Source organism: Hippocampus guttulatus, chromosome 2 (assembly GCF_054856545.1).
Source record: "Hippocampus guttulatus isolate MCC_2025c chromosome 2, RoL_Hgut_1.0, whole genome shotgun sequence".
Taxonomy (NCBI): Eukaryota; Metazoa; Chordata; class Actinopteri; order Syngnathiformes; family Syngnathidae; genus Hippocampus; species Hippocampus guttulatus.
Window position 1 is genome coordinate 12,432,104 of NC_141262.1, and position 23,287 is coordinate 12,455,390.

At 40.3% G+C, this 23,287-nt stretch overlaps 2 protein-coding genes across 2 annotated transcripts; one reads left to right on the top strand and one right to left on the bottom strand.

Moving 5' to 3' along the window:
* The first annotated feature begins 41 nt into the window (after nucleotides 1-41).
* On the top strand, nucleotides 42-11,138 carry neil3 (nei-like DNA glycosylase 3). Its single transcript, XM_086137243.1, has 10 exons — nucleotides 42-219; nucleotides 393-505; nucleotides 1,275-1,418; nucleotides 1,840-2,053; nucleotides 2,932-3,006; nucleotides 3,469-3,635; nucleotides 7,163-7,329; nucleotides 8,256-8,493; nucleotides 9,632-9,806; nucleotides 10,754-11,138. Exons 1-10 carry the CDS (start codon nucleotides 115-117, stop codon nucleotides 10,934-10,936), a joined length of 1,581 nt encoding a protein of 526 aa, XP_085993369.1. The 5' UTR covers nucleotides 42-114; the 3' UTR covers nucleotides 10,937-11,138.
* aga (aspartylglucosaminidase) lies at nucleotides 11,131-22,520 on the bottom strand. Its single transcript, XM_086137254.1, has 9 exons — nucleotides 22,249-22,520; nucleotides 19,684-19,837; nucleotides 19,498-19,610; nucleotides 15,481-15,593; nucleotides 13,306-13,411; nucleotides 12,572-12,647; nucleotides 12,384-12,491; nucleotides 11,418-11,551; nucleotides 11,131-11,304 (listed from the first exon to the last, which is right to left on the bottom strand). The coding sequence occupies exons 1-9, from the start codon at nucleotides 22,397-22,399 to the stop codon at nucleotides 11,204-11,206; spliced, it is 1,056 nt and encodes a 351-aa protein (XP_085993380.1). The 5' UTR covers nucleotides 22,400-22,520; the 3' UTR covers nucleotides 11,131-11,203.
* Nucleotides 22,521-23,287: the final 767 nt, after the last annotated feature.

The following is a 23,287-nucleotide window of genomic DNA, read 5'->3' on the forward strand; positions in this document are numbered from 1 at the left end:
TTTGATGACTTGAGACGCCCCACTGCGCATGCGTCAAACTGAATAAGTGGCGGGGACGGCGACACCAGTTGAAGTGCGATAGTGCTTGCCAGCGATTAGCGTTTAAGTTAAAAAATGGTTGAAGGTCCTGGGTGTACATTAAATGGCGAGAAGATACGTTCGAGGATCCAGAAAGGACAAAGAGTGAGAGAGATGCGGGGCAGTATGTTCCCAACGAAGGTATGTTGTTCGTCAAATACATCCCAACGCTAAGTATGGTTTGTCAAGGTAGCTCAGCAAGTATACGTAGAAAACAAAAGTTACTGGAGTAGTCGTCTGGTAATAATTTTTGCGACTCGACAATAACTTGTATACTGTATCTCCGATACATAGTGACGTTCGTGTGCTTGCAGGGAGTTGAGCGGGAAAGAAACAACGCCATCCAAAGGCTGAAAGGGTGTCAATACACCGGCGTAGATACCCTGGGGAAAGAGCTATTCTTGTATTTTGGCCCTAACGCGTTGAGGTGAGAAGTTGCAGAATGTCTACCAAGGTTTCAAATCATTCATGTCTCTTTCATTTGTCATTGTGTTACAGAGGTATCAAGTACTTCATTACCTTACTGAAGTTGAAATTTGGAGTACCGGTAGTTATTTTTGAGCCTCCATTGTACCACGACTCCTTACATTTTTACGCAAATATCTATTATTTCCACTTCTTTCACGCACAAAATGCTTGCTACTGTTTCGGTTTTGATTGTTTTCATTTGATAGATTGAGTGATTTGGATTGTGGTTCAATGATAAATATAGACGTATGCCATTTGTCAGATCTCACTTACCTATCGAATTATCAGGAAAGTCCTGGTCGAAACTCCGCTTATCCCTCGCCCGCTCTAACGCGTTTACAGCAGGAGACGGAACATTCCTTCAACCAGCGTTGAGAAAGACTCGTCTAAGTTCTCACGACCTTAATTTCAAGGAGTGTCCTGCTTTTAAGCCCTTTCTTCTGCATTGATTAAGTTCCATGGGTTTAGTTGTCTTTGGTAAGACCAACTTTGGATTCTTGAGGCATTCACCTGGATGGAACTGATACAGAGTTAGATTATCGAATATTATCCAATACAAGAGCTTTATCAAACAAATAGCTGCCTCTGCAAAGAAAATAACGCCCATTTTTGATTGACACTCACCAATATCGTGGCATCCCTTCTAAGAAAAACTGCTTCCCTGTACTAACATTACCTGATAGATATTTTCTTTCATACTCTTAATAATATTGTGAATCCTCTACTAGAGTACACTTTGGCATGAACGGCTCTATGCGAATCAACAACACCCCAGAGAGGAAACATGGCGGTGGCAGAGGCTCCGTCCCTGTGCTTGAAATCCACCTGGCCAACGACATTGTACGCTTCTTCGACAGCACAGTGGAATTGAGGTAAACCCAAAATGATACTGGATTGAGGTCACAGAAGTTCACCTTGAGGGTTGTAAGCCCCATCCAGTGAATGTGTCCCACATGATTTGGCTGCAGGCTGTAGTTGCGTTAAGAAGCACTCAATTTCTAGACATGTAACGCCATCAGTGTGTACACACACGTAGTTACCCATGCACGCTGCTGATGCAGGCAGTTAGCGGGTATATGTACTGTACATGTGCATTCCTGTAAGTTTTTATACGTATGCGTATGTGCGAGTGTTTTGTTTGTGTATAGACTCGTGTATGTCAGTGTGTGCATGCATTCTGTGCTTTAGTGCATGTACGTAGGTGAGTGTCCAGTGTGCAAATATGAGTGTAAGTATGTGTGTGCTTGGCTTGTGTGTCTACTCATGTATATGTGGGTGTTTGTGTTCTCACAGGTTGAGTGACGACTGTTATAAGCGTGTGCGAGCCTTTCAGTCCCTGGATGTTTGTTCTCCGGCATTCATCCCCTCACGCTCAGCTGAGGCAGCAAGATGCCATCGTGGCAGGATGCTCTGTGACGTCCTTCTCGACCAGGCCGTCATGCCGGGGGTGGGCAACATCATTAAAAACGAAGCTCTTTTCGACGCGGGCCTACACCCGGCTGTGAAGGTACAGATGATGGATGGTGTGCAGCCGAAGATGGTGGGGCGAGGGGGTGAAGTGAGACAAACAGAGACATCCCACTCTGCATAACTTTCTGGTGTTTTATTGGGTGATGTGTTGCAGTGAGGGCGTAAAATGAGACGAAGACACAGAAAGTAATGCAGCATGGCAAAAGAAATAAGATAATTTGGTGATTTGATCTGATTTACAAAAGAAAAAATGTCATCTAAATGAACATGCAGACTCTACTTTCACTAAAGGAGACATGCATTATGTTCCAAAGTTTGGGGGGGGGTCACTCAAAATGTCCTTATATTAAAAATATATATTTATATATACTTTTCCCACTACACTCACAATGCATAGAATGTACTGTATTTCTCATTAATCTTAAGAAAACATCCATCCATCCAAAATATCTGACAGAACAAAATTCAACAGGTAATATGGCAAAAGTTTGAATGGAAAAAAAAATCAGGACTTCGTTGTTCCAATTAATTTGGGAAAATGCTCGAGGCGTTATTGTCAGACAGGAAACGATATGAACATACTGTATTTTAGGCTAGTCCAATAATTTACGAATACTGAGACAGTGTAAAGAAAAACAATGAAAGTAATTGTAAGGAAAAAAAATCTCTTTAGATTTACAACTGTTTGTATTGGACCCGGACATGTGGCACCTGCCTTGCGATTGGCAGGTGACCAGTCTAGGGTGTACTGTGCTTGTCTGCGACCCTAATGAGGAGTAAGGCCAAAGAAAAAGGATGACTGGTTTGTGCACCTACTGTGTTTGTTCTAGATTGACTACTGTAAGTGTGAGATTTTTTGTTTTTCTTTTTAATGTTAAACGTCATGATTACTCACTGCAGTTGTGCCTTCCTAAGGTGGAGCAGCTGTCGGACGAGCAGCTTCACCATTTGGTAAAGATGACGCGCGATTTCACTCTTCTCTTTTACAAGGTGAGATGTTTGCTGTGGTTGCATTTTTTAGGATTTATTATTATTATTTTTTTGTATTTTGTGCCTTTTTTGTTACTTTTTTCTTATACAGTATGTTACCAGTTTTTTGTTTCATATTTTTAGATTCTTGAAAAATACAAATACACAAATGCCTAACATTTATGTATTTTTACCTCATATTATTTTGTGTATTTTCCATCCTAATACTCCTATACTGTGGAGTGATAATCCTAAACCCCAAATTTATAATGAAGAGTTAGTACCAGTATAAATGTTACAGTTTTAAAACACTGTAACATTCTTTAGAATATTTTTTATAGCATTTTTGGAGTGATAATTTCAGTAAGGTGCTGATAGCTTGTTTGCAGTTGACATTTTCACTTGTGCTGTCCATATTACTTGCACATACTGATGGCTTCACCTGGCACCTTCTGACACTCACTTACACTCTCGCTCTGCCAGTGTCGCAAGTCTGGCTCTGCGCTATGCACGCACTACAAAGTCTACAAGCGTTCCCGGTGCGGCCGCTGCTCCGGCACCGTCACTGTCTGTCGTCTCGGTGACAACGCCAGGATGACATACTTCTGTGACCGCTGTCAAGGGCGTGACACCGGCAGCATCCACATCAGGTGGGAGCACAACAGGGTGCTTGTGTCCCTAATGAAGTGACTGGCAAATGTGTTGTTTGGTGAAGAACAGTGATTTTTTTTAGTAGAACTTGTTTTTGCCTCCCACAGCTCTTGTTTAGTGGCACACTGCCTTCTTCCCTCATAGAGCTTCCTTTTAAAGATACCCCTAAAGTTCTCAATAAAGTTGAGGTCGGGATGATGGCGGCCATATGAAACTCAAAATATTTATTAAATTTAACCTTAATATGCTTAATAATTTGGAACACAGTGTAGTTAGTTTGGTTTACCTTTTTCATTCCACAAGACTCACTTGTACGTCTTTTTAAAATTCGGTCCCGTCTACCAAGGACGTACTTGTACGTCGAAGTCTTTTTTTTTTTGCGTCATAGAGAGGAGGAGGGTCTGATGCAATCTGTGAATGAGAATAAGCCGTTTGCATTGTAAATCATGTAAAAAAGCGACCAGTAGGTGGCAGTGGTGCCTCACGTGCTCGAAATGCATGCTTTTATATAAAGCTCTTTTTCTCCATTTTTTGCCCAGGAATCACCATTTTCATGAAATTTAGCCATTTTGTAATGCCGATTTCTGAAGAATGGAAAAAGATAGTAACAATTTTTTTCTGCTGAAAGAAGAGAGTCCAAACTTTATTTTGGTAGGCTCCATGTTTATATAGCATTAGAACCAAATATTCTGTGGGCCTTGCAAGATCAGTCAAAATCCAGTCAAACGCTGGGATTGAGGGGGTTAATCCAGTGAAAATGGCTGGGATTGAATGAGTTAAGAGTAGTGTGTGCGTGCGTGTGTGTGTGTGTGTGTGTGTGTGTGTATTTTTTTCAGTTTTTAATCTCGCTCAAGTTCCAAGGCAAATTCACATGTTAATACTGTATTTGGAAAATACAAAAAAAAAAAAAAAAATCAGCTGCCCTCATTCAAGGTTAAGGTTTATTTATATTCCAGGTTTATTTATATACAATGTTTAAAGTACAGTAAACACAGCCCAAAGTGCAGCATATACAGTAGAAACGCAATAGAGAAGACAAATACAAATTAAAACAAAAAGATGCAAATGCCCAGTTCATCTTGTGCAATATGCCCGCGTAAATAAATGTGATTTAAAACACTCAATTGATGAAGCAGAGTGGATGTTCAATGGGAGCTGCTGTTGGTTTCGTCTTTAATATTAGGGACTCACAAAACAGTTATAAACAAATACTACTGACAGGATAAAAATAAATGGTTTGACATAAAAAGTACCGGTACTTCCCCTCATTTTTTTTAGCTATGATAGACTTAAGAGCTGCACTAACCTCATTTGTTGTTCTATCTGTATCTTGAATAGAGCTGCATTAATTGTAGTAATAAAGATTTGGAGATACGAGCGCTACAGTATATAATAAGGAACAGAAACGGTCCATTCTTCAACACAACAGAATCGTACATAGTTTACATTTTACAACTACATTTTTATATATATATTTTGCTTTCACTGAAGCTTTTCTGTTCGAGGGTTTCAGCTCTGAGAGGTCATCTTTTGCAGGCAGATGGGCTTGGCAGGGAGCGGGAAGTGTTTCGGGTGCCACCGATGCGCATGTTCAGTGCATGTTTGCCAGATAGAGCACGGGCTCAACACCGCCTGGCTGGTTTTTGAGTGAGGCTTAGCGACGGCTCCGCGCCGAAAGCCCTTCAAACACATTACACAGCTGACAGATCAATCTGCGAGGGAAGTTTGCCGTTGGCAGCATGACTACATACTTGTAGCCATTTCTTCATCCATCCCTCCTTCCATCTACACGATGATTGGCGGCCTTCTTGTCAAACATAGTGGAGATTTATGTCACGACACCGCATTTAAATGCACACCGCCTGCTACTGGTGTTGCCTCACCAGCTGCTACAAGTACAAATGTTTTGTTGGCTTTCTCCTGTGGTTTTTGTAACATTTTCGGGTGGTGGAGTGGGTTGGTATCTTTTAAAAAATATTTTGGAGTAATTTTCATGATTGCTGTGCTCGTATTTTTACAGTAATGTTCACGTTATTTATTGACTATATTTCAAAAAATGTAAACTTAGATTTAATAATAGAAATAGGCTAATACGAAACAGAATACAAGGATAACTAAACAATATTGCATATAGGGTGCCTGCAATGCAAAGATTCAGCAGGTCCCCTGTGGAGCAACAGTGTGATAAAGCTCCATGCCAACACAGTATCAATACAGTTTACCCAATGTGACATAATACCTCACAAGGCCTCATCTACCTATCACTACACTACACCTCAAAATGGAGTTAACACTCCTGAATCCAAACTACATTCGTGCAACACATGAATAAAGTGACAAAATGAATGAATCAAAGATGGCTATGGCCTAGAACACACAAATGATAGTGGCTAAATGAATGAATTCACACTAGCACCGTGCAAATGGTGTTGACTGGTTAGCACGTCCGCCTCACAGTGCAGCGGTCCAGGGTTTGATTCTGGCTGCGGCCTTCCTATGTGGAGTTTGCATGTTCTCCCTGTGCCTGTGTGGGTTTTCTCCATGTACTTCTGGTTTACTCCCACATTACGAAAAACATGCATGGCAGGCTAATGCAACACTCTAAATTGTCCATCGGTGTGATTGTGAGCGTGAATGGTTGTTTGTCTATGTGTGCCCTGCGGTTGGCTGCCAGTTCAGGGTGTACCGTACCTACTGCCTGAAGACAGCTGGGATAGGCTCCAACATGCCCGCGACCCTCGTGAGGATAAGCGCATTAGAAAATGGATAGATGGATGGTCCTTTAGAAGGCCGCATTTTCTGCCCCGTGACATCACTTCCAGCGTGACTGAACCGCATGTGGTTTCCAAATTCACATTAAGCATTACGGTAATTTATGTGGTCCACGGAGGCTACATGAGGAGGATCCTTTGAACGTTTTCAAAGGACCCATCCGAATTGCCTTTCTAGAATTTTGAAACCACGTGTGGTCGAGTTGTGCTGAAAGTCATGTCATGCGGTAGAAAATGCGGCCTTCGGAAGACACAGCCTGTGCCATCCACATCACAAAAACACAATTAATGACCACAAAATACTGTGGGCCGTAACAGTTTCACATTTTGTCTGGATTTTTTTTTTTTGGGGCAATGTTTTTTAAGAACAAATATTTTTCTTTTTCTCCCCCTTTTACATCTGTGAATTTCACATTATTTTCTGAAAATGTTTCTATTATGAACATGTTAGATAGTTTTTATTAAATTATTCTTTTTGATATGTCTTTTTCATAGTATTAAATAGTATGTTGTCATTATTCTTAGAATAAGATAAGAAAACCTTTATTAGTCTCGCAATGGAGAAATTCCCAATTCACAGCAGCAAAGTTAGGAAAGGAAGAAGTAGAACAACAAAATATAGGAGCTGCTGGAAAGACAGCCAGTCACTCACACGGCGCCATTTTGAAGTCTGAAGTAAATAAATAGAACAAAATAAAATAAGTATTTGAAAGCTGTTTAAAAGTTTTATTTTGTTCCATTTTTCATGTTTCCAGTCAGCTTCCTGTCAGGAACACCCTGATTGCCTGGGCAAGCAGTGGGGGAGCAGCCAATGAGAATGTGGCAAAGAGGGAGGAAGAGGACTGGACGTGTCACCTATGCACCCTTCTCAACCAGTCTGCTGCCAAAAGCTGTGACGCCTGCCTCACGCCCAGAGCTCCGGGTAAAACTAACTGACTGTTAGTTGTGGCCGATTCAAAAATTCCAAAGTTTTAACCTCACTTCCTTTTCAAATATTGAACGTGCTCATTTGACGAAAAATCTTTGCGTGTGCGGGAAAAGCCGAGTATTCTTAACTTGAGCCATTTGACTCGGCAAATTGTGACATTAACGGAATGTAGCCAATTAAAGAAGACTTCCGACTGATGAACAAGGAAGCGGCGGTTCTTGGAAAAAAAAAAAGTTATGTCCTACCTGATGTCCATCCATCCATTTTTCAAAGCACTTACAGGGATCAAAGTGACTTTTTTTTCTCTGGGAGAGCAAGCAACAATCAATGACCCCATTTGAGGGGCATTTTAGTCATTTTGGGGAGTTTTTTTTTCTTCAGGTTCTTTCTCGGAATCTGAAGCAAGGTACGTGTACTTTATATATACAGTGCCATGAAATTTTTTTTTGCCCCCTTTCTGATCTTTGCATGCTTTCATTTATTTATTTATATATTTATTTGGGGGGGGGGGGTTGGGGGGTGTACCGTATTTGTTTTTGGTATTTGTGTATTTTTCCAACTAGTACTTTTATATTGTTAAAATGTTCTTTATGTGGTATTTTAGTGATTGCTTACATTCGTTTTACATTCCTGTACCTTATGCTTTGCCTTATACCACGCCAATTAGCCCAATCCCTGTTGTGATCATTTTGCTCCCTATATAATGGGGATATAACATTTTTACAACATTTTTTGTTTCATGTTCAAATGCATTGAGATTGCCCAGAAGAGGCAATTGTGAGGTGAACTGGACTTGCAGGAGTACATAAAAGTGGTCGACAGTATTGTTTATGTTCTAAAAGCGTGCATTTAACAAGCTATGTTTTATGAGTGGAGCCTCAGAATAATCATGAAATGTCTCTTTATCACTTCCTCCGCAGTCCACAAAGAGGGCACCTCTGCGCCCTCCTCCACAGATCTGGTGCGGTATCCCTGCACTGCCTTCACAAAACCCCAAGAGGAGCGCAAACTGAACTGGCGCTCCGCTTTCGGGACATCCACCTTGCTTTTCTCCGACTTGAGCAAGGCGCCTGAGCTGTCTCGTGGGGGAATGCCGGCCTCATCCAGTCAGCCATGCAAGAAAATGAGAATTGATGATAGTCCCTCTAACAAGATGGGGTGAGTGACTCGCTCATGAATAACAATAATAAAAGCTTCCCTAGCCTGAAGGTACTCAAGTTTTGTTTTCAGGTTATTTCCACCCTAACAAGACAAGTTTCAGCTCCTCTTTTAGGGCGCAGACAACACTAGCCACACATCACAGTCTCGCCGGTCCCTCCTGTGTGCATCACACACATGCATAAAAGTTGCAATATTCCAAGAATAAAATTCGACAAAATAAGATTTTTCTTCTCTTATTAAAAACGTTACAATTGAGACGGTTAATCAGAAATTACAAGACCAAAATCACTTTTTGGGGCTGCAGAAAAGTTTAAGAAGTCACCTTTTTTAAAACAAGGCATAAATTACAAGAAAATATGTATTATTTATTTATTTTTTAAAGTAAAAAGGCTCCAAGCAAATATCTTAGATTTAAAGATTTTTTTTTGGGGGGGGGGGCAGAAAAAAATAAGTGTCCATTCACTTTCTGGACCACATATCCTCACTAGGGTCGTAAACCTATTAAAATTGTCATAATAATGCACGAACAGTCTTTTTTTTTTTTTTTTTGAAACTTGGCATAATCTCACAAGTAAAAATATGTAATTTTACAAGACTAAAGTCGTAATATTACTTGAATAATATAGATATATATTTTCAAGATAAAAGTGCCATTTTAGGAAAATAAAATTACACAGTAGACCCTCACGATCCGTGAAGGATAGAAACCAAGCTGCCATGCAAATATTAAAAATCAGCAAATAATTGGTGACCATTATAATTGCAATGGAGCAGGGGGGAAAAAAAGGAAATGGAACATTTTTAACACTCCAATTTTTTTAAAAAGCGGAGATATACTGTCATTAAGTACTTTCTGTAAAAGAAAAATCAATTTGTTGGCTCACCCCAAAAATTGTAAAAAATATATTTAAAAATATTAGGGAAAATATTTGCGGGTGCCAATGAGTATCTGGGAGTCCACTGTATTTTAATAAAAATCTTTTAATTTAAGAAATGAAGTTGTATTTTTCTGGAGAAACCAATTCACAATTTTGAGAGAAAAAAAAATCACAATATATTGAGTAAAAAGACGCCATTTTACAAGAACCAAATTGGTTTCTTTTCTTGTTTTATAGCTGTTGTCTCCTCTGTTTAGTGCACACACAACTGCAGAGATGGAACGGGGTCAATCCAGCCCATCCGTCCCCCCCTCGTGTGCGTCCCATGGTCGCCCAGCTCTCCTGCGAGTGGTCCACAAGGACGGTGAGAATAAAGGACGACTGTTTTACACCTGTTCACTGCCCCGGGAGGCAAAGTGCAACTTCTTTGAGGTGAGAAATCTCTCACACTGCAGATTTTGCTGACACAGCTTTTTTTCTCAAGAAATCACATTTTCTGAAAATAATTTTAGGTGTAACATTTTGGGATGTAACATCAATGGCAATATTGAAATATTAACTCATTCACTCCCCATGATGTATGAATTTGTCTTGAAAACCCGTTATTGCTCCCCTTGTCTTTATTCTAATTCATTTAAAATCTGTCCAGCAGGTGGCAGTGTGTGTTAAGTGATCAGCCAGGATCATGCTGCAGAGCAAGTAGAAGTAGAGCGGGAGGGATGCATGTCACGTATTGTGGAGTAGTGTGTAGTTAGTCGTGAGTGCATTCAAACCAGTAGCAATGAAGAAATCAAAACAATTAACGCCATGCTTTTTGGGGAAATAATCTTCCACCATGACAAGGTCCGCACAACAGCAAGAAGCAGCCATCCAAAGAGGTTCCGTGTGCACAAACATTGTCTGCCTCATGCAAATGCCACACCGCAGCGAAAGCGTCTCCGCAAAAGCGAGCGAAGTGAAACCAGATTGCAGTGTAAAACATGTGCGTGCAGTGCACTTACACATGCAAACATACACTTGCACACACTCACTGAAATAATTGTTTCTCTTCCATTCAAAATTCATTTTTATCAGTTCAAGGGTGCAGAAAATATTTTTGCTATCAAAAGCCTTTTTTTTTTTTTGGTGAATGTGTCTTTTATAGGTCTTGAAGTCATAAATGGAATTTGAAGAAACCTGTAGGAACCCTGGATAAAGACATTTTATGACAATTACTTTTTATCTAAAAAGTGTGACATCACAATTCAGACTAGCCCGCTCACTGACACGCTTTTGTTTAATTTCACACTTGATGGCTGGGCAGACAATACAAGTTATTTGTATACAAGCCATTAAAAATTACATTTTTGATAATATCTCCCTGTATTTTGTTTTTCTAGTGGGCTGACTTACATTTTCCCTCCTGTCACCATGGAAAACGGTGCGTGATGAGGACTGTGCTCAAGCTGGGCCCCAACAACGGCCGCAATTTCTACACCTGCGGCTTCCGAAAGGGTAAACAATGCGATTATTTCCAGTGGGCGGAGGGTGGACCTGGCGTTTCTATCCTGCCAGGCTGTTAGTGTCAATTTAGGACCAAAATTAGGTTTGAATGATGAAAACCCCACATTGACTTTAAAAATGGAATCTATGGATAATACTGCATTTAACTTATTCCTGTCAATCATGGGCGTCTATTGTGTATATTTCATCTCTATTATGAGTTATAAAGTTTTTATATATAAATATATATTAAACACACCAAATAAAGCCTTACCTCAGTTATTATTTTAATGTTGTCAATATCTCTCCAAAATCTTTGATTTAAAACAAAAATTAAAAAAAAAAATTTAAAAACAGTCCACTGACTTGAGAAGTGGTGCATTGGACTCGCCGTTTGACACCATGTAGTGAAACTGCAAAAATCCATCCACCTTGTTACAAGCTGCACCTTTTTAAACAGAGCAAAAGCAAATGATTGGTTTTGATGTCCCGGACATTGTCTCTCAGATAAGTAATAATCATGTTTGGCATCCATGTGTATATGTGAATCCAAAAACTCACCATAATGGCCTGTCGAGTTAGCACATATGATCGCCCCAAAAAAGTCAGCGTAATGCCTCTTAATCCTGGAAATGGCCAATTTGCAGGCTGCTGAGGGATCCATCCCGGTCCTCATCAGCTCAACCGCCAAGTAACTGTCGGCAGTGTGGCATTGGATAGGTGTCAGGCCAACTAACGAGGGCTTGTCAAGGCCACTAAGCGGGCTGTCGCAGTAAGCTCGGGGTGCATTGCTGTCCCTCAAGGCGGAATCTGCGCTAACCCTCTACATAGGACAAATTAATGGAATGACTCCTAGTTTAATGTTTTGCAATTTTGAGGGTAAAACTGTATTTTTGAGCAAAAAAATTCCCGTTACGTAAAAAAGTTATTTCTACAAGAACAGAATCCTTTTAAGATAGACAGTGGTAGATTAAGAAAAAACAGTTGTAATCTTTTGACAGTAATCATTGTTTTCAGACAAGTCATAACGAGTTTTTTTTCCATTTTGGGAACAAAAAATTATATATATAAGAAAAAAACTGTCGTCTTGCGAAAATAGTTCAGTCAATCTTATGGGAATTAAGTTCTTTTCTTTTAGACAAAAGGTTGAAATCGTTTGATAATGAAACTGTATTTTTGAGGGAAAAAAACAATTGTACCTTAATACCATTATTTCTCTCCCCCCTAAATTTGCAGTACTAAAAAACTAAAAATTTGCATTCTGAATATTTTTGGGATACTTATTATTGTACAGCAATGATTGAAAGCTTGCAAAATAGTTGCCTTTTCCTTTAAAACAAAAACAAAACATAATCTTAAGAGAGAAAAATAGATTTTGAGAGAAAAAGCCAGAATCATAGGAGAACAAATGGAGCCTGAACTAAACGTACACACGTGACAGTTTTGGCCAATGCAGTCTTTTTTTTCTCTCAGCCCCCTGAATACTCCTACTGTTATACAAGCAACCTAAAAGCACAGGGAAGCTACCTGGGCAGAAAACGCATCATGAGGTCCCCATTTCCAGTTGCAGCAGCGGCTCCTGCCAAGCTGTCAGCGTATGCTCCTGCCCCGACTATAGGAGAGTCCCCTACTCGACTGTGTATCGGGATACAAAATGTCTGAGTATACCGTTTGAACATGCACATTTGCTACTGCAGTTAGAATAGTTAACATACCCTGGAACTTTATGAGTGAGCCCATTGGTGGACGTCCCCGCAGCCACATGGCCATATTGATCAAATGCGATCATACCTGGCAAATAATAAATAGATCAATCAAATGGAATTAAAGCTGCAATCATTTGGGCACATTCCGGAGTAAGAGTTTACCAAAGTGCAAGCCCTGGATTTTGCCCAAAATAGCTGACTTAATGTTGAGTGTGTAACTGCTGTACGGAGTTCTATTTTTCGAACTTCAAACTGGGTACCCTGAAGTGAATTATGGGGAAACATATGTGGGACTCCTACAATACAAATATTTTTCACCACGATACAGAAGCTTGAAAAGCATGGGTAAATTCACTAGAAGATTTTTTACAAGCCCTGGAATTTGCCCAAAATGCCTGTTTCAAACGAAAATGGCTGCTCCTGTTACATTTTGTGCCTGGGTCTAAGAGATACAGTAATATGTATCGATGGCCCATTCCACCCACATTTACAGTTAATATGCTTTCCTTTGGGGCCCTACTGAGCGAATTTTGGATAGTTAGGTTTGGGACCCTGAACAAAGAAATGTTAACAAAAAAAAAAGAAGAAGAAGAAGAAAGGAGCAGTGAGTAGGAATCAGTGACGTCCGGTGGTTAAGCTTGATCTTGCAACTGTGTAATATGGAAGCAAGTTGTGCATTTTAGGTCATCAGAACAATCTGGAAATATCATACTTCATGTCATGCAAATCCCTAAAAAACCCACCTATGGTGTCGTGAGAGTGAATATCAGCAGGAAGTTGCTTTTTCTGTTCCAGCTTCACTTGTGGCTTGTAGGGAGGACATGATTTGGATGGGTTGGGAAAAACATTCTGGAGGGGGGAAAAAAAACAGCGGAGAACATATATATTTTTTTTAATGCAAAAAAGAAAATAACATGATTATATTTTTATTATATGTATGAGTAAAGCAATTAAGTTTGAAAAGCCTCATTCCTGTTGATAAATAATAATAATAATACATTTTATTTATAAGCGCCTTTCAAGACACCCAAGGACACTTTACAATAACAAAAAACACAAAACAATACGGGTTGAGCAGCGGCAGCCAAAACGCGCCAGCGTTCACTCAACCCGAAAGTCAGAAAGAAACCACAAGGGAGGGAGAGGGGGAGAAAAAAACCCCACGCTCGAACTACCCTCATTTGAGGATAATTTGAGTGAGGCAAAAAACTCCTGCACAAGATGAAAAACTGATGAAAGAAAAGTTCACTGAAGTAAAATCAGTCCACGGTGACACACTTCACGATGCTGGCTGCTCTCTTCTCAGTTTTATTGCAGCTGCTTGATTAAATTTGTGTATGTTTGATACTAATTTGGATTTACAACTAACTGCTCCATCACTAAGCAGAAGGAAATCACCTGCTTTTATCTGTCATATAAATTGAAGGTGAAAGCAGTCTAAAATAAGGGCTGTTCACACGGCACACATTTGCTCTGGCGCTGCACCGATGTATTTTGTTGCGATATATTTTGCACCGCAGCAAATTGTGTGGAGCGTTCACACGTACAAAGCCGCTGAGCGTGTCTGCACTGGCACAGCGTCGGTGCAGCCCCACTTGCATTCACACGGCAGTTTCTGCAGCGGAGCAAAACGACAGAAAACAAATGAGCTGTCGTGTTGGTTGTTTTTAAAACGTATACACAACTCAAGTGACTACTGGACAGGCACGTCCTTCTCCTTCTCGGTCTCCGTGCCTTCTGCTCGAGAGTGACGGCCCCCGAAAACGTAAATCAACGATGACTTCAATGACACTCAGAAAAGCAAACACGTAATGCGCCAAACAGAAAATCAAGAGAGGAAATCACAAAATAAATTATATGGGGGGCGGGGGGTTGTGAACACACAACAAAGGAACAAACTACACAAACAACTCTGAGACAGTCCAGTCTCCTACAAAAGGAAAGATGTTACCAGCCAAGTCTTGTGTCGTTATTAAACAAACACATGACGGAAGTCCGACAGAGCGCGAAAGCAACGCATTCTCGCCGTACGTAAACTCTTCACAAGCATTTGCTCTGGAGCAAATTTAACCCAGTTGCGTTCACACGTGCAAATTTACACCGGTGCTGCTTCGCAAACAAGCATTTGCTCCGGAGCAAATTTTTAAACCACCTCCCTGAGGTGGATCAAATTTGGTCCGGTGTAAGCGGTTTTCCGGGGCTACGCCGGAGCTAATTTGCACGTGTGAACGCTCTACTGGGGCAGCCCCGGCGTAGCACCGGACCAAATGTTGCCGTGTGAACACCCCCATAGTCTTCAATTTGGCTTTGTTAATCCTGTTGATACTCTGGATGGAAATTAATATCATTTGAAATCATTAAAGTGCTGCGCAATGTTAAAACCGCCAACAACAAAAACTCTATTTCTTTCTCCCCTTTAAATTGGTTTTCTAGTTTTTAGTTCATTGCAAAATCTCAAAAGTAAAATCCCTTAAATTTTTAAACCTACTGAAATTTATACTGATATAGAGATGAAATGCTGAACTACGTTTGTTAAGTTCGAGAGGAAATATATAGTCAAGCAGTTCAGACAATGGAGGATGGATATATACCGGTATTTAAAAAATATTGACTGGTTAGCACGTGTTTGATTATCAAATATATATATATATATATATATATATATATATATATATATATAACTTTAACATTAACACTGGTTGATTTGACCTGTATCATAATAAGAGAGTTAAGGATTATCTTGGGGCTCTTAGGTATAAGTTCAGATAAAACAAACAAATGAAACACTTCTAAACCGAACAAGCCATGTTTTTCCATGAACGACATCATTATTAGCATGCCAGTCAAGCTCGCAGCCCAATATCTTTTCCTAGCAGCACGCCTGGAGCCAATGCTAATCAAAATACCGGCACACTCACTTTTCGGTAATTAGGTTGGCAATTGCCCTTCAGCCACTGTGTGAAAATATCCAGCGACTTGATGGTGGTCAGGTCCTCTGCGATGAAGCCCATATTTTCTGCGAACACAGACGCTGCAAGAAACATAACATATGGCCTTCTTAGAATTTTTTGACATCAGGGCCAATTTTACAGCCCTAATTTGTTCTTGTAGCCAAATGTAATCGCGACTGAGGAGCCAGCGATGGTCCAAGCAGGTGTTAGCATGCGTCGGATGACACCAGAGTGCTCAATAGATGCCTTCATGTGGCTTTAAATTAGTTTAGAAATACATTTCACCCAGTTTGTTTTGAACACCAATTTCATCACAAATGCACGACAATGAATGCTTATGAGGTCCATTAATTTCACTCGAAACCATTTCTGGCTTTGTTGAATTTAAATCTGTGAAATTTGCCAGAGGGTATTCGTGTTTAAAACATGTCCTTTTGATTCTGCCATTTTAATTCCCACAATCTTGTTACTGTAACATGAAATAAAGCAATCCTTTAAGACAGTGATCCCCAACCTTTTTTTATGTCATGGACCGATTGAAACAAGTGCATGCTGTTCGCGGACCGGCAACCATCTGTTTTCACTGGTTTTAAATTGCCAGTTTTAAAGCACTGCTACTGACAACAAAGAGTAATTCAACATTTTAACATTAATTTATTTCAAACTGTTATTCTACTGCACAACAAATGTAAAATAAAATAACTCTGAACTGCTAAGAAACGGCACAATCAGGAATAATAATTACCGGTAGGCTTTATAATGTGAAATAATAATTTCTAAGTTGCAATCCTACGTACGGCTTTAGCATCACTGCTTCTCGCAAATGTTACTGATCAAAAGATAACACAGTTGATTGCTGCTTTCATCCGGTGCCCGCCGGCTCGTTATTACCAACTAAACTGCGAAAGTTTATGTGGTTAGGAAAACTGCTTGCATTTTCATCCTTCCACTTGGGTGCTACTTATTCAAATAATTTGACGGGTTTCTTGTCTTGCCTTGTTTTTGTCAACATACCACACAAAACATCACCGTCTTCTGCGTCACTCTGGAGAGACCGCTAAGGGAGAAACTTTACATGTCAAAATAGCTTCATCTTCGGAAGTCATGGCTGCCATACGTTTGTTCTCGTCGCTTTCTGTATACAAACCAATGTTATATTAGCTAGCTGCGCACATTTCCGCCTCGTCTGATGGAGCAAATATGCTCATAGCACATCTCGCAGGTCTGTCTCTGTGTGGCCTGGTCCCAAACGGGCCAAGACCCGGTACCGGTCCCGGTGGTTGGGAACCACTGCTTTAAGATGTCCATGTGGACTACTGGCTTTCCAGTTTTTCCACTAGATAGTGCTACTTTTACCCTCTTCAAAACATGCAGCATAATTTCTTGCTGGTGAAAAGATAAGTGTTGCTATGAATGGAGGATAATGATGAATACACAATTTGAGTACCTGGGGTCATAAAATAAGATAAGATAACCTTTATTTGTCCCACACTGGGGAAATTTACAGTCTACAGCAGCAAGATTGTGGGTAGAAAGAAAAAATAAGAAAAACAAAGTGTTTGCATTCACAAAATAAATGTTACAGTTTCAATGTACACCGTTCAATTAAGTGCAATATAAATATAGATATAGATAACACATTTTATTTTTTATTCAGCATCCATCGGTTTACTAGGTTTCCAACATATGGCGTTTTATGGTTACAAACTAATTTGTGCAGCGATTTAAGAATGCATGTAGGGCTACTGCTATTGAATATTTTTACAATATTTTTCTGACTTCCACATTGATTAATCGGATACAAATTGAGTTAGCATTATGAAACTCAATGATGTGGATGAGCGGCACAGGTAATATTTTTTGTTCACTTTGGGTCGTCATCTTGAGGTTGGACTGTATGGCTTTACACGTGGGGCCCAGCCTGGTGAATGACATGGGGGTCAGCGAATGAGACTTATCTGGCTGTTAAATTACTAGCCAGTAAGCTAGTGATGGGAAAATGAAGCTTCAAATTTGCTTCAGGAGCCAATTATATTTTTTGACTCCTCTCGATGGCACTCTCTGGTCACCACTGGGCTAAAAGCACACCGACATGCATATTCTTATACCCCTTTATTTAAACCAACAGTGCCATATCGAGGAGTCAAAAAATACAACAGAGTCATCAAGCAAATTTGAAGCTTTTTTCCCATCACTACCGTTAGCCAGTCTGCGTATTGACCTGGTGTTAGTTGTGGCCATGGCTCATGTATAAATAAGAATATCATGGATTTGTTTTCTTTGCAATTAGTAGGTTATATTGAATTGTCTAACGTTGATACATTACACTGTGTTTACGATTGCCGACATATTGTTTTGAGCCACATTACACATTTTGTGAAACTATCCCAAACTTTTGACAATCTCTCTTTCACAGATTTTTTTCCTCCAGGCTTGTGTTCAGCGAACCCCCGAACAGCTTTTCAAGTTTTTCCACCAGCTGCTACCACATTTTACCCTATACAAAGCATGCAGAAGATTTTTTTTACTGTTTGTACAAGAGTGCCTCACTACTGAAATGAGAACTGTCAGTATTTCTTTTGGATAATGGTGTGCACTGCCATTATCTGAGTAAATGCAGCATCTAATCAGTCACTCCAGAGGCTTGCAGACATGGCCATGACAATATGCTCCAATTTAAATCGAGTTTCACAATGCTATTGAAGTGACTGGTTGTCGTCGGGACAATCCGAGACACTGTTGGGATTTTCCCCACACAGACGAGAGGCTTCACAGAGTTGAATTGTCTGAGGGGGGGCAATCCAAACAGAAAATATCTTGTTAGTGGCGGTTCTCCTGGAGATAATGCCTTAACGATCGCGGGGGGGGTCAAAGAAGAAATGTCCGGACTGACTTGGAAGTGGAATATGTGCAGAATGAGAACATCTCTCAAGGATGTGGAACATTGACAATCACACCTGATAACTCGGCTGATGTTTAACATCTTGGAAGCATCTGACAGCAGAAGATTTGGGGGGAAAAAACGTTGCCTGGTCTGATGGGACTCCATTTCTGCTGACACGTGATTAGTCTCAGAAAGTAAACAAAATGAAAGCATGCCTTTGTCACGAGTTGGGCTCAGGCGGTTGGTTTTCTTTTTCTCGTGAGTAACAACTGGATTAGAAGCCACAACCTTCCCCTGTGTATTTGTACCACCAACAGACCACAAACATCATTTGATGACTCTCCAATTGTTACTTTGAGACGGGGATGGCACCGTATTCAACCTCAAATCAGGAAGTGTTTCAAAGTGGTGTTCTGAATTAAGATTTCATATCATGGTTCGGGTTTGAAATTACGGTGCTCAGTATGGTTTAGGGTTCCACATAAGCCTTTCAATTCATGATTAGGGTTTCATTCCAGGGTTTCAATTTATGGTTTTTGAATTAGTGTTTTGTGGACAGGGTTTCAAGTCTCAAGGGTTAGTGTTTCGAGTTGAAGTTTGAGATCATGTTACAATCTAGCGTTAGTGTTTCAAATAAGGCTTTTTGAATTTGTTTTTGAGTCATGTTTAGGCTTTCAAATGAGCCTTTCAAGCCAGGGTTAATGTTTTGAGTTAGGGTTTCAAGTCAAGGTTAGGGGTTCATGTTTAGGTTTTTCCCCTTTGTCTTTTAATTAGTGGCTAGAGTTTCAAATGAGGATTTCAAGTAAGGGTTAAGGTTTCAGGTTACAGTTTCAAGTTAGGGTTAGAGTTTCTATACTGGGTTAGGGTTTATGGTTTGGATCTGAGGTAAAGTTTAGGGTTGACAATTAGTGTTCGGGATTCAATTGAGGGTTTTCAAATTTGTGTGAAGTCGTTGTTAGGGTAAGAAATTAGAACTTCAAATCCTGGACGAGGGTTTCAAAGTCATGTTAAAGCGGGGTTAGTGTTGACAATTGCTTTCAACGCAAAAGGGACTGGGAAGTCAGTCTCGGGTGTTAAACTTCACACTGTGCTGATCATACCTGACTCTCCCACCAGCATGGTGTGTTGCGTGCGCTCCATCACCGCTCTTGCTACGCCAATGGCGTTCTTAATCCTTCTCAGGTCAGCCACAGCGCCTACCTCCATCGTGTTCCTGCTCACACAGACAACGGTTGACATTTTTCCCCCTTACCCTCTGGAATATTTTTATTTCTTCTTTTTTTTACCCATTCATGATCATGGCATCCAACGTGGTCTCACCACTCTCGTCTGGGTTACCACCATAGCCCACGCTACCGTCGCACTGCTCTTCTTGACAGCGGTTGCACCCCGTCTCCACGGCATCCAATGCCGAGCCTCCGGACTGCAGGACCGCCCACGCTGAAGTAGCGACACAAACACAAGGTGACACTTATCCATTGATTGTTGTTGCCGGATGAAGTAGTATCCAGTTTTCCAGCTTGTATTAATTGTAATTGATCAACAGCCAAATGTGGTGTGCTTTCACCTCCAGCAGACGTGCTCACGGGTTGTAAAAGCAGTGATGAAAGCTTGATTTTGTAAAGATTTTGACGTCTCATTTTATATACTCAGTTTTTTTTTAAATAATTTAATTTGGTATGGGTGATTAACCTGCTTCTCTATGATGTGTCCAATTTAGAGCATATTTCATGTCCAGGTACTTGAAGGATTCGACTGATTGTATGGATTTAAGCAATGGAGGTAAAATGGTGGGCGGAATAGCGTGAGCCGGTTGCAGATCCACGGATTGAGATAATATGCGCAGTGTAACAGTCATTATATTGATATGGTACCATGCCACATGGTGGCACCTTTATTATTCATGTCAATAGATCACTTTTCCTGCCTTGAACTTTTCCACACTTTTTTGTCATGGACTCAATCAGGTGTACTCAGACTGCTGTGCTCTCACGTAACCTGTGGTAAAGCTGAGTAGTGAGTTCATTGTTTGCTTTTGACCAGCAGATAAGTGTGTGGAAATCTACAAGTCTTTGTCGCTTCAGTTATCCAACATCACGTGTCCACAGTTAGCTAACACCTCACCTTGCAACTGCCACACATTATAGTTGGGACATCAACGATAATTGATTACAACACTAAGATCTTTTGATAGTGAAAAGATCTCTGGAAAGTCAAAGCTCCTAACCTTTGTTGGTATATGTCATGAAATCAAGGAGATGAACAGGCGCTTCCTTTCAAACAGGAAAGAATAGCACTGTTTCAAATGAATTTGACTCCAGTTTTCCCGAACTGATGCCATTCCGCTATGGCTCGAATATGGCTAATTCAAGTTGCTAGCTTGCAGAGTTCACCTGCAAAATATTTTCTGAATAAAGAAAAAGTTTAAGTTGCACGTTACATATTTTTTCTCGTAATATTTACTTTTTTGTTTTTTTTTTTTTTTAAGTGATGAACAGTTTATGTGAAAAATACTTTGTCAGAACAGCTTTCTCCCAGACATATTTTCTAACAGGCAAGAAAAAAAATCTTGCTTGTGTTCTTACCCAAATGATGGGTGGGCATGTGCTCCAGGGACACAACTATTTGTATACAAGCAGTACAAAAGCCACTTTAATCCACTCCATGTTTTAATTTTTTCCCCTTCAACCTGTCACACATCCTCAGTTGTCAAATTGCTGTCACAAGAAGAAATGGTGTAACTCTGTGGCCAACGTCTTCCATTGCCACTTTATGGGTTCAGACTTCTTGTTGCTCAATGCACAGTGCTACAATGATGTTTTAACAGAAACTTCAGAGTACAGCAACATCCCAAGGCTGACAAATTGACAAGCTGCGTCCACTAAGAAGACACCCGACACACACACACACACACACACACACACACACACACACACACACACACACACACACACACACAGCATGTCAATTTGCCTTGGAGACCGGGGGGAAAAAAATTATGTACAGCCGATAAGTTAAAATTTCCATCTATCAAGTGCAAAATATTTTTTTTCCAGTTAACTCCCATATCGTACAGATTTCACCTGTCAGAGCAGTTGCATGGAGCACACATGGACGAAAACCGCCTTGACAGATAAAAGTTCTGAGCAACAGCTTCAGTGTTTTCACTTCCAATCTGTGCTTTCTAATGCATCATCCCCAACAATTCAATGGAGCAAGGGCAGACCTAACCAGTTAAGAATTTCACTCAGTTTTAAACACGGTTTCACATTGTCATCAGGGAGCAGATCACATAGCAGTTATGAATTTGATTCAGAATCAAATATCACCTCTCAAAAGTTCTCACATGACCCCTTCAAGTGTGTCTGCTTTAATTTTTTTTTTTTGCCGTAAAATGTCCACTACAAACTTGCGTGTGTGTGTGTGTGTATATATATATACTGTATATACATATATATAAACACACACACTAATTTCCATTCCAACAAATCCTCCTTCGTGCTAACAAGGAAGGAAATACAATGCTATCTCAATACTTAGCGATTGTTTCAAAGTTTGCCAATACACTCCAAATTGTCAATTCTAAATTCTACACAAGGTACCAATTTAAGATTTAGAGCGACAATGTGATGTCTTGAAACATCTGTAGAGTAAATGTGAGGAGAAGGACGGGACCAAAACCGCCTACAAAAGTGTATATTTTTATGTTGCCTAGCAACTACGTACGCATAAATGGCGAGCTCGACATTAGAGTTGTCCGACTCTTCCGGTCACGTGTGTGTCACACTCGAAACTAGTGCAGACTTGTGCCTCCGTAAATAAAAAAAAGAAAAGAAAATCCCACAACATACCTGCCGCCGTCGCATTTTTGAAGTTCCAGGTATTGATAACCAGTGGTAGTGAGGCTTTCCCAGATACGAGCGGGCATATTAAAGTGAAAAATATCAACGACGTCGGCATTTTGTCCTGAAACCAACTCGCACGACTATTTCGGTTCGTCATTTCATGTTCACCCGATATACAGTGAGATGCATCTTCCAATTTCAAATAAATATGTTGCGCTATAATGAAGTGTCAAATTCTGTTGTCGCTGAGTACGACCATTCGTGATTTCCTGATGACGTCGATTCTTGACAGGCATGAGATTCTTAAAGGGACAGTGCCTAAAGGCTCATATTGGCTCATACCATATTTTGCGGAACAATAAATGGGAATAATGCATTTTGCGGAACAATAAAGGGCAATAATGCAATCTGTATATTCAAAATAAAATACAAGGGTCGTTATAATTTGGTAATAAAACGTAAAAAGCTTTAAAACTATGTAATAAGATAAGAAAAGATAAGAAAACCTTTATTAGTCTCGCAATGGAGAAATTCCCAATTCACAGCAGCAAAGATATGAAAGGAAGAAGTAGAACAACAAAATATAGGAGCTGCTGGAAAGGCAGCCACTCTCGCGGCGCCATTTTGAAGTCAAAATAACACAACACAACACAACACATAGGACACAAACAGTCGTGCAATCTTCACCACTATTCTGCATACACTTTGTTGTCTGAAGCAGTTATAGATGAAAGAGGAGAGGATCAAAGTGTCCTTTCGCCAGTGGATCAGAGACGTCATGCTGAAAATGTGCACACGTCTGCTACAAGCTAAGTTTTGAAAGCAAACAACAAAGCTGTAGCGTCCATTGATGAAAAGAGATGAGTTCACTTCACCTGTCCCACGTAATCCGCTTCAAACTCCAAGCCGTGACTCCCATTTCCAAATCCGCATCGGCGCTCCGCGCTAACGCTCCTTTCTTCTCATCGTCGGCTCCTCAAGACTTACATCCATCCAGTCGCAGACCGTTCAACAGCACCGATCTCTCCGCTGAACAAAACGAGGC

Excerpts from the sequence above, each read along its gene's own strand:
- neil3 (XM_086137243.1), top strand. The coding sequence starts at position 115 with ATGGTTGAAGGTCCTGGGTGTACATTAAATGGCGAGAAGATACGTTCG. Across the intron at positions 1,419-1,839 it reads GACAGCACAGTGGAATTGAG|GTTGAGTGACGACTGTTATA; the intron begins GTAAACCCAAAA and ends GTGTTCTCACAG. Across the intron at positions 9,807-10,753 it reads CAAAGTGCAACTTCTTTGAG|TGGGCTGACTTACATTTTCC; the intron begins GTGAGAAATCTC and ends TTGTTTTTCTAG.
- aga (XM_086137254.1), bottom strand. The coding sequence starts at position 22,399 with ATGACGAACCGAAATAGTCGTGCGAGTTGGTTTCAGGACAAAATGCCG. Across the intron at positions 15,594-19,497 it reads CATGCTGGTGGGAGAGTCAG|CGTCTGTGTTCGCAGAAAAT; the intron begins GTATGATCAGCA and ends TGTTTCTTGCAG. Across the intron at positions 13,412-15,480 it reads GCCAACCTAATTACCGAAAA|AATGTTTTTCCCAACCCATC; the intron begins GTGAGTGTGCCG and ends TCCCCCCTCCAG.